The 11983-nt window shown below is 40.0% G+C and overlaps 1 protein-coding gene across 1 annotated transcript in view; it reads left to right on the top strand.

Annotated features, from left to right (window-relative positions):
- Positions 1 to 304: 304 nt before the first annotated feature.
- The window catches only part of LOC126599424 (DNA gyrase subunit B, chloroplastic/mitochondrial-like), a 28364-nt gene continuing 16685 nt past the window's right edge, over positions 305 to 11983 (top strand). Inside the window, exons 1-11 of the mRNA XM_050265799.1 lie at positions 305 to 497; positions 739 to 883; positions 1123 to 1203; positions 1280 to 1393; positions 6892 to 6948; positions 7187 to 7288; positions 7549 to 7699; positions 7813 to 7889; positions 8741 to 8851; positions 9360 to 9430; positions 9573 to 9714. Coding sequence (XP_050121756.1) covers positions 322 to 497; positions 739 to 883; positions 1123 to 1203; positions 1280 to 1393; positions 6892 to 6948; positions 7187 to 7288; positions 7549 to 7699; positions 7813 to 7889; positions 8741 to 8851; positions 9360 to 9430; positions 9573 to 9714 — 1227 coding nt within the window. The 5' untranslated portion in view covers positions 305 to 321. The remainder of the gene's footprint in view (positions 498 to 738; positions 884 to 1122; positions 1204 to 1279; positions 1394 to 6891; positions 6949 to 7186; positions 7289 to 7548; positions 7700 to 7812; positions 7890 to 8740; positions 8852 to 9359; positions 9431 to 9572; positions 9715 to 11983) is intronic.

Below are 11983 nucleotides of genomic sequence, written 5' to 3'. Positions count from 1 at the left end.
TGTTTTGAAAGGAAGAAAGAGTGTGCTTGTGGAAGGGGTAGGGTTTTGGGCGGAAAAAAAGTAATGCTATATTTATTATCTTTTTTACTATCACTTGTATTATCTTACTAATAAATGTAGGGTTCGCTAATGTATGCAGATCTCATCTTTATTAGATATATGAAATAAGTGATGGTACAACTGATGGTAAGTATAACATTTTTGGTGAAAAAAGGGTTTATCGTTTTAATTTATTTTTTTTTTAGGAGAAAAAGGAAAAGAAAAACCCTACAAAAAGATAAACCCTGTAAAAAAAAGATTTGGTTGAATTTCAAAATATTGATGGCGCTTCTTCTTCTTCGACCTCCTCCTCCTCCTCCTCCCTCTTATCTTCGCTTCATGGCCTTACGCTTCTTCTCCCACTCCTCTCTCCGCCCTAACTTCCCGCCTCCCTCTTCTTCTCCCTCTTCGTCTCCCTCGCTTGCTCGTCCCTCTCTTCTCTTCAACCCACAAACCAGGTGCTCTCCTCTTTCCTATTTTGCCCCTCACCTTCTGCTTAATTCCTGTTTGGGTCCCTAGAAAACGCTGGAGAGGCTACTCTATCAGTAGTCTTATCCCAAAAGATTTTATTTTTCTCTTAATTCCAAATAAATTTATTTCTTCATTTCTTAGTTTTGCCATAAGATTTTTGTGGTTATTATTTTTGTTTTTCTGGGAAAGCGAAAAGTGTTTAAGGGTTTTAGTTTTTGGTGGTGGCAGGGCGGAATTTCCATTGAAGGGCATTGGTAGCTGCTGTGTGGATCGAAATGTGGTTTCTGCAAGAGCTTTCATGTCGTCTACCACTGCAACCGAGGCTTTTCAAGGGACCACTGGCTCCAGTGCTTATGGGTCGGATCAGATTCAGGTAAACTACTCACTTTTTTACACGATTGCGGATACAGAATTTCTATTCTCTTTCAGCTATTAACTTTGTGCAATTTTTGCAATTTTCTGTTCTTTTTGTGCTTTGTGCATTTTTTTCTGTATTTTGAAATGGATAAGTAAATGTTATTAAGCTGTTTTTGTCTGAGTTTTGGAGTGGGGTTTGTAAACCGTTATTTCGGCTTGGCTTTGGTTTGGTGAAATAATGTCTTTCATGTTCAGGTATTGGAAGGCTTAGACCCTGTTAGGAAAAGGCCAGGAATGTATATTGGGAGCACGGGACTTCGTGGTCTTCACCATTTGGTACTATTTGTACTCACTTTTTATCTTTCCAGTTTGAATGACGTGCTTTTACTAATTTCTGATCATGTTATTTTAGGTATATGAAATATTAGATAATGCAGTTGACGAGGCTCAAGCCGGATTTGCTTCAAAGATTGAGGTCATTTTGCTCGCAGATGGTTCTGTGAGCATCACTGACAATGGTCGTGGGGTATGCTCCATTCCATTCACCTTTTAGTCAAAAGCTTAAAAATTCCTGTGTTATAACTTATATCTCATATGTATAGTCAATATTTCCTGAGTCTGTAAATTGTTCATCAGATTTGTTAAATATGCAGCCTAAATTCTGCAGTGCAATAAACATTTGGTCCTTATATATATTTTCGCTGACCAACGAGGGTTTAGTGGGGTCCTTTGATTTTTCCCAAGGTACCTATTTAGCTATTTTCTGAAGTTTCCTGCCTCGCAAAGATTGTAGGGTTTCGTGGGAAGACACTATTCTGGAGCCAAGTGTGCAAAGTACTTTTGAGGGGATTTCTGGGTTTAAAAAAGGCTGATTGCCTCTATGCTCAGTAGATTTTTAGTACTCATTGCAAAACTACATTTACGAGAGCTGTACTGTAGATGTAGGTATTAGGGAGAATGATAAGTCATCCAATATAGTTACTGTTAAATAGTTGTTAAAGATAAATGTAATTGTTTTTGTTAGTAACTGTGATTAGTTTAGGAAGTTGAGGGTACTTTTGTAATTAGCCTAAGGCAGCTAAGGCTATATATATTGACACCTGTGTAACTGAATTATTCATTCAATACAATCAGGAAAACTTACTGTTGAAGTTTTCTGTTTCTATATGGTATCGAGCCATTCTGCTTTACAGCACCGACCTTCTCTTCCGCACGTCATCTCGATCGTGTCTTGATCGATTCTTGCTTTCTTCTCTCTGATTCTTCACTTTTTGTTCTCGATCTCTCTTGAATCTTGTTTTCTGCAAGCTATGGCTGCTCAATCTGCGTCGCAACCGACTGGATCGTCTTCTCCGGTCATCTCTCCTTCGGTTCAAAACCCTAATTCCTCTTCCAATCCGAGTCCTCTGAATTCGTATACCTCTCTGACGATTCACAACATTGGCAGTATGGTGCCGATCAAGCTGAAAAGTTCCAACTATCTGCCATGGCGAGCACTGTTTGCTCCAATTTTCAGGCGATACAAGCTTCTTAGTATTATTGACGGCACTGAGGTTTGTCCTTCGCCATTCTTGCCTGATCGCTCGATGAACCCTGCCTTTGAGGATTGGTATGAAAAAGATCAAAATCTTTTGATTTGGCTTAATTCTACCCTGTCCGAAGAGATCATTCCGTTCACGGTTGGAGTTTCTTCTTCTCGTGAGCTCTGGGTAAAGCTTGAACAGCGTTTTGGTGGAGTTTCGGAAGCTCACATTCATCAATTAAGGTCCAGACTTCAATCGATTCAGAAAGGTTCTCAGTCCATTTCTGCGTATCTTCAACAAATCAAGGAAATTGCTGATTCCTTGCAAGCTGCTGGTGCTTCAGTGTCTGATCGTGACCTAATTGCTGCCACTCTACATGGATTACCTGATGAATTCGAGTCCTTTATTGACTCCATCATGCTGCGGCTCTCTTCTACATCCCTTGATGAACTCCATGGTCTCTTACTTACCAAAGAGTTGTCTATGACCCGTCGCAAGGCTGTTCTTTCATCCTCTGAGCCCTTTCAAGCATTCTCAGTGCAATCTCAGCCTCCCCTGCTTCCTACTCCATCTGCCTTTGCTGCTAAAAATCAATCATTTCATCCTGCTTCTCGATTTAACTCAAATCGTGGTAAGACATTTAGAGGTAATTTCTCCTCAAATCGCAGCAATCGCACCTTTCATAACAATAATAGGGGTAATTTCATCAACAATCGTGGCAATCGCAATTATCAAGGCTTTCACAATTATCAAGGTCCTTCCAATTTTAAAGTCACTTGTCAGATTTGTGGATCTACCAGTCATGAGGCACTTGATTGTTTTGATCGAATGAATCTGGATATCTGTGGTAGAATTCCTCCAGCCAAACTTGCTGCTATGTGTGTGCATCATTCAGCAAAACCCTCTCAGCCTTGGTTGATTGACTCTGGAGCTACTTCTCACATCACTAATGATGTAGCTAACATCTCTTCTCCTACTCCTTACACTGGAGAAGACAAAGTATACATTGGAGATGGTAAAGGACTATCTATTCATCATATTGGTTCTTCATCTCTGCACACTCCTTATACTTCCTTTAAGCTGAGAAATGTTTTACATGTTCCTTTCATAAAACATAATCTCTTATCTGCTTATCAGTTTCTTAAGGATAATAACTGTTCATTGACTCTTGACCCTTATGGATCCACTGTCAAGGATCGCATTTCGGGGAAGATGCTTTTGCAAGGCCCTGTTAAGGATGGTTTCTATCCTCTTCACAGTTCCACCAGTTCTCCCACTTCACCTTCAGCTTTTCTCAGCATTCAAGCACCTGTCCCTGTATGGCACAAGCGCCTCGGCCATCCTTCCTCCTCAATTTTTAGAAGAGTTATATCCACTAATAATCTTCCACTGCAAGGCCAGAAGACTGTTGATTTTTTCTGCTCAGATTGTGCGCTTGCTAAAAATCACAAGCTTCCTTTTGCAGTGTCTTCTTCATCAACAACTCAGAGTCTCCAGCTTCTGCATTGTGATCTGTGGGGACCTACTGTTACATCTACTAGTGGCTTCAAGTATTACCTACTGTTTGTTGATGATTTTAGCAAATACAGTTGGTTTTTTCCATTGAAGTCTAAATCCGATGTATTTTCTACGTTTGTTACTTTCAAAACCTATGTAGAAAACTTCAGTGGAAATAAAATCAAGATTCTGCGTTCAGATTCAGGGGGTGAATTTACTAGTCATTCTCTTGCTTCATTTCTTCGTGCACATGGTATATTACATCAGTTCAGTTGTCCTCATACGCCTGAACAAAATGGCTGTGCAGAGAGAAAGCACAGACATCTTGTTGAGACAGCTCGCACATTACTTGTTGCTTCTCATGTTCCTCAGATTTTTTGGGTTGAAGCTTTCTCCACTGCAATTTACCTTATTAACAGACTTCCTATTTCTGGTCTTACAAAGTCACCTTGGGAACTTCTCTTCAATCAACCTCCAGATTACTCTAAACTGAAAGTCTTTGGTTGTCAATGTTATCCATGGCTTAAACCTTACACTCCCAGCAAATTGGATGCTAAGAGCAAAAGTTGTGTGTTTTTGGGCTATAGTCTTCAACATAAAGGCTATAGATGCCTTGATCCTCTCACCACTCGGATCTACATATCAAGACATGTTGTCTTTGATGAAACAACTTATCCCTTTAAATCACTGCCACTCAACAGTTTCACTTCAGAAACTTCATCTTCTGATTTTTCACCATCCTTGGATCTTCATTTCAGCAAACATGTCTCTCCTTCTCCTCCAGCCAATAACTCTTCAGAACCACAGTGTCCTTCTGTACCTCAACCTATTACTCAGATCCCATCTTCCACAGAGCCTTCTTCCTGTACTCAGTCCGTGGATCATTCTCTCAGTTCCTCCAGTTCTGTCTCTCTCAATGACTCCTCTCTTGCACCACTACAGTCAAGGCCACCACCTATTTCTCGGAATACACATCCTATGATTACCAGATCTAAGGCTGGTCTTCACATGTCTAGAGCTTATGCAGCAACCAAACACCCACTTCCGGTTGATCTTGATTTTGTTCCTAGTACTTACTTGCAAGCCTCAAAGCATTCTCACTGGAGAGCAGCAATGCAGGATGAATATAATGCCTTAATAAACACAGGCACTTGGTCTCTTGTTCCATCTCATCCATCTCAGAATGTTGTTGGTTGTAAATGGGTGTTTCGGATCAAGAAAAATCCTGATGGAACCATTGACAGATACAAAGCCCGCTTGGTGGCAAAGGGATTTCACCAGCAAGAAGGAGTTGATTTCCAAGAAACCTTCAGTCCTGTTGCTAAGCCCGTCACAATTCGAATTCTTCTTACACTTGCTGTCCAAGATAATTGGTTTTTAAACCAATTAGACATAAGCAATGCGTTTCTTCATGGTGATTTAAAGGAGGATGTTTATATGCAACAACCTCCTGGTTTTATTGCTCCTACCTCTCCACACTTTGTCTGCAAGTTGAAGAAATCCTTATATGGCCTCAAACAAGCCCCTCGAGCTTGGTTTGAAAAACAGTTTCAAGCTCTTCGAACACTTGGCTTTCATCAATCTCAATCTGATGCTTCTTTGTTTGTTCTTAATGGACCTCAGTTGGTCATTGTCCTCGTTTATGTGGATGACATCCTAGTCACCGGACCCAACTCTCAGCTTTGCCAACAGTTTATCCAACAGCTTAGTACTCAGTTTCCAGTGAAGGATCTTGGTCCTTTACACTATTTCTTGGGGTTGGAAGTCCACAGATCCACAAAAGGAATCTTTTTACATCAGACCAAGTACTTACTTGATCTTCTCAAGAAATCGAATATGGAGGGTGCAAAACCGTGTTGCACTCCTCTTGGCTCTCAAAAGCTGGATCATAGCGGACCTCTCTTATCCAATCCTACTGAATACCGCGCTATAGTTGGTGGTTTACAATATCTCACTTGGACTCGCCCAGATCTTGCATTTGCTGTTAATCAGATCTGCCAATTTATGCATGCTCCCAGAGAACAACACCTTCAAGCAGCCAAACGGGTTCTCAGGTTTCTTAAAGGATCCATCTCTCATGGTTTATGGTTCACCAAAGGTCCCATTAATCTTTCAGCATTCTCTGATGCTGACTGGGCTGGCTGCACATTTGATAGGCGGTCTACTAGTGGATATTGTGTATTTCTTGGTTCTAATCTCATCAGTTGGAGTGCAAAGAAACAAAGCACTGTTGCTCGTTCCTCTACCGAAGCTGAGTATCGTTCCTTAGCACATACTGCTGCAGAACTAACTTGGGTCTGCAAAATCCTCAAAGATCTTAAGTTCTCTCTACCTAAACTGCCTCATCTATGGTGTGATAATATTTCAGCAATCTCTTTGGCATCTAATCCTATTTTTCATGCTCGAACTAAGCATGTTGAGATTGATTACCACTACATCAGGGAGTTGGTTCTTGCCAAGCTTATCAAAGTCAGCTATGTTCGCAGTGATGACCAAGTGGCTGATCGTCACACCAAATCCTTGTCTAAAAGCAGATTCTCTTATTTGTGTTCCAAGCTTCCAATCGGAATCCTATCTGATTCCTCCTTTAGCTTGAGGGGGTGTATTAGGGAGAATGATAAGTCATCCAATATAGTTACTGTTAAATAGTTGTTAAAGATAAATGTAATTGTTTTTGTTAGTAACTGTGATTAGTTTAGGTAGTTGAGGGTACTTTTGTAATTAGCCTAAGGCAGCTAAGGCTATATATATTGACACCTGTGTAACTGAATTATTCATTCAATACAATCAGGAAAACTTACTGTTGAAGTTTTCTGTTTCTATAGTAGGGACTACAATTTTGTGATTGAGTACCCATGCAGTGTTTCTAGAGTTTTGCATCTGACCACACATTATATTAGGATTTCTTTTAATATTTTTCTCAATAAATTTCAGTTATGATCCAGCTTTAAATATATGCTGCTACTGTCTTTAACTGCACTTTTTATGCTCTTGTCCATTGCAGATTCCAACTGATATGCACCCAGCAACCAAGAAATCTGCCTTGGAGACTGTGTTGACGGTATTATTACATAAAGTATCATTTTCATTTCTAATTTTGGTGTAGGGGTAGAAAGGATCAGCTTCAAATTGTACAGGGTCGGTTATTTCTTACACCAATATCAAATAAATAATTGCCTCTTTTTCTTTTTAATGTACACTAAAACATGTACGGTTTATAACTTTGGTTATAAGCTGTCTTAGATAAGTCAAAGGTTGAGCACATTTTTCAATGGCGTGATATATGAATTTTTTTTCAGGTTTTACATGCTGGTGGGAAGTTTGGTGGTTCAAGTAGTGGCTATAGTGTGTCTGGTGGATTGCATGGTGTGGGTTTATCAGTCGTCAATGCCTTGTCTGAGGTATGCATCATCTGTTCAGCTAAATTTGTTAGGTAATTTTTCCTGTCTTTGTGCAAATTTTGATATTCGAGGATTCATTTATACTTTAAATTGTTTAGATCCCTCAGGATGGCCACGTCCACATTTCCTTCCATAATGCTAAAATTCCTTCAACTAAATTGCCTAAAATAGCCAACACAAATTCACCACTATCTGTTTATGGTGTTCACTACTCTGGTTATCAGTATCTTGCATCTAAATTGTGATGCCTGGCCTTGCAGGCTTTAGAAGTTACTGTTTGGCGTGATGGAATGGAATATCAGCAGAAGTATTGTCGTGGAAAGCCTGTGACAACTCTATCCTGTCATGTGCTTCCAGTTGAATTCCAAGATCGGCATGGAACACGCATCAGATTTTGGCCTGACAAAGAAGGTTTTTCTTATATCCTTCGAGTCCCAGTGAATTTGATGGTCATTGGTTAAAATTTATTCCCAATTATTTGGTGATTTATGTTTGCTTTATCTGATTCGCATCTCTTCCTGCAGTCTTCACAACTACTATTCAGTTTGACTACAACACGATAGCTGGACGAATTAGGGAGCTAGCTTTTCTAAACCCAAATGTGAAGTCACTGCTTTTAATTCTCAATTATCATTCCCTACTATCTTTTAACAAATAAATCTTCTGATCTGCAGTTGTATTTGTCTTTGATAATTTTTTTGGATTTTCATTTTTATGGGTACGACCTTTTTTTCATTTTTATGGGAAATACCAAAGAGCGACTGTTTTCGCTACCTAGGATCTATCTTGCAAAAGAACGGAGAATTAGATGGAGACCTCAACCATAGAATACAAGCTGGATGGATGAAGTGGAAGAGTGCATCCGGCGTGTTGTGTGACCGTCGTATGCCACTGAAGCTCAAGGGAAAATTTTATAGGACGGCAATAAGATCGGCGATGCTGTATGGCACAGAATGTTGGGTGGTGAAGCATCAACACATACACAAAATGGGTGTAGCGGAGATGAGGATGCTTCGTTGGATGTGTGGGCACACGAGAAAGGATAAGATTAGGAATGAGGATATCCGAGGTAAAGTAGGAGTAGCCGAAATTGAAGGAAAGATGAGAGAAAATCGGTTACGGTGGTTTGGACATGTGCAAAGAAGGGCCTACTGACGCTCCGGTTCGAAGATGTGACTACGGGACAGGTTCAGGGCCGAAGGGGTAGAGGAAGACCTAGGAAAACTTTGGAAGAGACCCTAAGAAAAGACTTAGAGTACTTGGATCTAACGGAGGACATGACACAAAACCGAGCGCAATGGCGTTTTAGGATTCATATAGCCGACCCCACTTAGTGGGAAAAGGCTTTGTTGTTGTTGTTGTTGTTGTTCATTTTTATAGGAAACAGGCATCATAAGATAGGCTTAGTGTTTTTTCTGTACTCGACATCTTATAGTCTTCTGTTGTTTCCAGCTCATGATCGCTCTTAGACAAGAGGATATCAATCCAGAGAAGAACCACCACAATGAATACTTCTATGTAGGGGGTTTGAATGAATATGTGAAATGGCTAAATACTGATAAGGTATGCTCAACCTCTTATCTTTGCAATTGTTTTGTTCCACCATTATAATTGCTTGTTCTAAATTTGATCTAGGCAAATTTAGTGATGTTGGTTCACGGTTCTCAAGCGAAGCGAGTGAAGCAGATGTGTAAAGAAATACTAACTCTCCCACTTCTTCCTTTTGAACTTTGGGATAGGGCTTCTTGTATACTACACATGTACCTCGATTTTGTTGTACTCTAAGAATTTCATTTGTAAGAAAAGAATAGTATCAATTACTGGACATCATTATATTGTGATCTACACAGCGGTCGGTGAATCTTAGCACCTATATGAGTATTCTACACAAATAACATAATGTCAAATTTTCTAGAAACTCCTTGACGTGTGGTTAAGTACATGTCACTTGGCAACATACAAGGATAACTACTTCATAATGTGTATCTGTATGAACAATTTGATATTTTTAATTGGTGGCTTCTGATTTGCATAATTTTCTAAAGATGGTTCATTGACCTCTTTTATTCAGAAACCGCTTCATGATGTGGTTGGCTTTAGAAAAGAAGTAGATGGAATCACTATTGATGTAGCTCTCCAGTGGTAATTAACTTCGTTATATATTTTACATACCCTTCATTAAGAAGAAGATTTCTTGTTATAAATTTTGTGAATTTTACATGGGGTAAAATTTTGCAAATTGTTGACAGCCAGTTCTTGTATTACTATGATGTTATGGTACTAGGTGTTCTGATGCATATTCAGAAACAATGCTTGGGTATGCTAATAGCATACGGACTGTTGATGGAGGAACTCATATTGATGGAACAAAGACTTCATTAACAAGAACACTAAATAGTCTTGGAAAGAAGTCAAAAGTTATCAAGGTGCACCCCTTCTCTGTTTTCATTCTATCAGAAATAACTCTTTTGGCTTCTTCTTTTAATTTTCTCTTTTTTTATATAATTTTATTTCTTGAAAGGTGGTCTGAAATTGTATTCATTAAATTTAAAGCGACTCTTCATCATTAAACTTTTGGATTTTCTATGTCTGTCAGGTACAAATACACTTATATCACTTTGCACAATGGGCTGTCTCTCGCAGACACGCACTTTAAGAAGTAAGATATAATTTTGATGTTTATCAGAAAAGATGGTGACAAGTGTGAGTAATTTAGTAATGCATTTCAGTTCTGTTATAGGTGAAATGTTGTCTGCCTAAGCTGGTTCGTTGTTGTTATATATTAAGCTTACAAGATTTAATTATCTACAATTAACTCATCTTAATGGTTAATCTAATTATGAATACAAAGTACATACAACAACAACAACAACAACAAAGCCTTTTCCCACTAAGTGGGGTCGGCTATATGAATCCTAGAACGCCATTGCGCTCGGTTTTGTGTCATGTCCTCCGTTAGATCCAAGTACTCTAAGTCTTTTCTTAGAGTCTCTTCCAAAGTTTTCCTAGGTCTTCCTCTACCCCTTCGGCCCTGAACCTCTGTCCCGTAGTCACATCTTCGAACCGGATCGTCAGTCGGCCTTCTTTGCACATGTCCAAATCACCGGAGCCGATTTTCTCTCATCTTTCCTACAATTTCGGCTACTCCTACTTTACCTCGGATATCCTCATTCCCAATCTTATCCTTTCTCGTGTGCCCACACATCCCACGAAGCATCCTCATCTCCACTACACCCATTTTGTGTACGTGTTGATGCTTCACCACCCAACATTCTGTGCCATACAACATCGTTGGCCTTATTGCCGTCCTATAAAATTTTCCCTTGAGCTTCAGTGGCCTACGACGGTCACACAACACGCCGGATGCACTCTTTCCATCCAGCTCGTATTCTATGGTTGAGATCTCCATCTAATTCTCCGTTCTCTTGCAAGATAAATCCTAGGTAGCGAAAACGGTCGCTTTTTGTGATCTTCGCTAGATTGCTCCGGTCATTAGTGTGGATAAGTATATAAATGGATAGAGATAGGAAAGCAAACACAAGATGTACGTGGTTCACCCAGATTGGCTATGTCCACGGAATAGAAGAGTTCTCATTAATTGTGAAGGGTTTACACAAGTACATAGGTTCAAGCTCTCCTTTAGTGAGTACAAGTGAATGATTTAGTACAAATGACATTAGGAAATATTGTGGGAGAATGATCTCGTAATCACGAAACTTCTAAGTATCAGAGTGTGGTGTCGTCTTGACTTGCCTTATCTGTCTCATAGGTAGATGTGGCATCTTCTCTGGAAGTACTCTTCCTCCATCAGGGGTGGTATCTTTAACTGGTGGAGATGCACAAGGTAATGTATCAATTTCACTTGAAGCTTACTTGTAGTTTCAGGCTTGGTCAAGCGCGATACAAACCATGTAGTAGGAGTCTCCCAAGTCGCCGAGCTAGGGGGTCTGCTGAAAGAGGTGACAGACAAGGTAAGCAATCAGAGCTCCGACTGATTGTTCACCTTCTCCCCATCTTGCAGCAGCATGAAGGATAAAGAGAAGAAAAATGAGAAGAGATGATATGAGATACTTTTGCTTTTGAAGAAGTAACTTTCCACAGGCTTATTCTTGAACTGAGCTGGAGGGTTTTCTGGTTTCCTCCAGAGTATAAGGCCGACTGAAGAATTTGAGGGTCAAAACAAGTCCATCAAATCTAGAGTACGTTCCACCCTGCTGATATGGGATACTTTTGCTTTTGACAGAGTAATGGATGTATCGGCACGTGTGCTGTTACGCTTGTCTCCACATGCTTCCTTGTATCCTTCGCACTTGCCCTATCTGTTCCTCAAGCAGATGCGGAATCTTCCCTGGAAACATAAGATGTTGAAGATGAGTACTCGAGAGCAATGCCAGGTAAGTAATCAGGTAAGGGGTTCCAGGCAGTCACTTCCTGGCTGGAAGCTTGATTCCAAGTGCTGACTGATTGCTCTCTTTCTCCTTGTCTTGCAGGTAAAAACAAGGCCAAAAGAAAAGACAGGGAAAAAGCATGATATGGGATACTCTTGCTTTTAACCCTGATGATATGAGATATTCTTGCTCTAGTATAGCTTGTTTGCAGAGGTATTATCGGGGGGAAAGAAAGCTGAATATTTCGAAAGGCTTCGTTGGGAGTGCCCTCTCAGATATGATGAAGGGTTGAGCATTTTTGCAGGTC

The sequence above is a fragment of the Malus sylvestris genome, chromosome 14 (genome assembly GCF_916048215.2).
Source record: "Malus sylvestris chromosome 14, drMalSylv7.2, whole genome shotgun sequence".
Lineage (NCBI taxonomy): Eukaryota > Viridiplantae > Streptophyta > Magnoliopsida > Rosales > Rosaceae > Malus > Malus sylvestris.
This window is presented reverse-complemented; position numbering and strand designations above follow the sequence as displayed.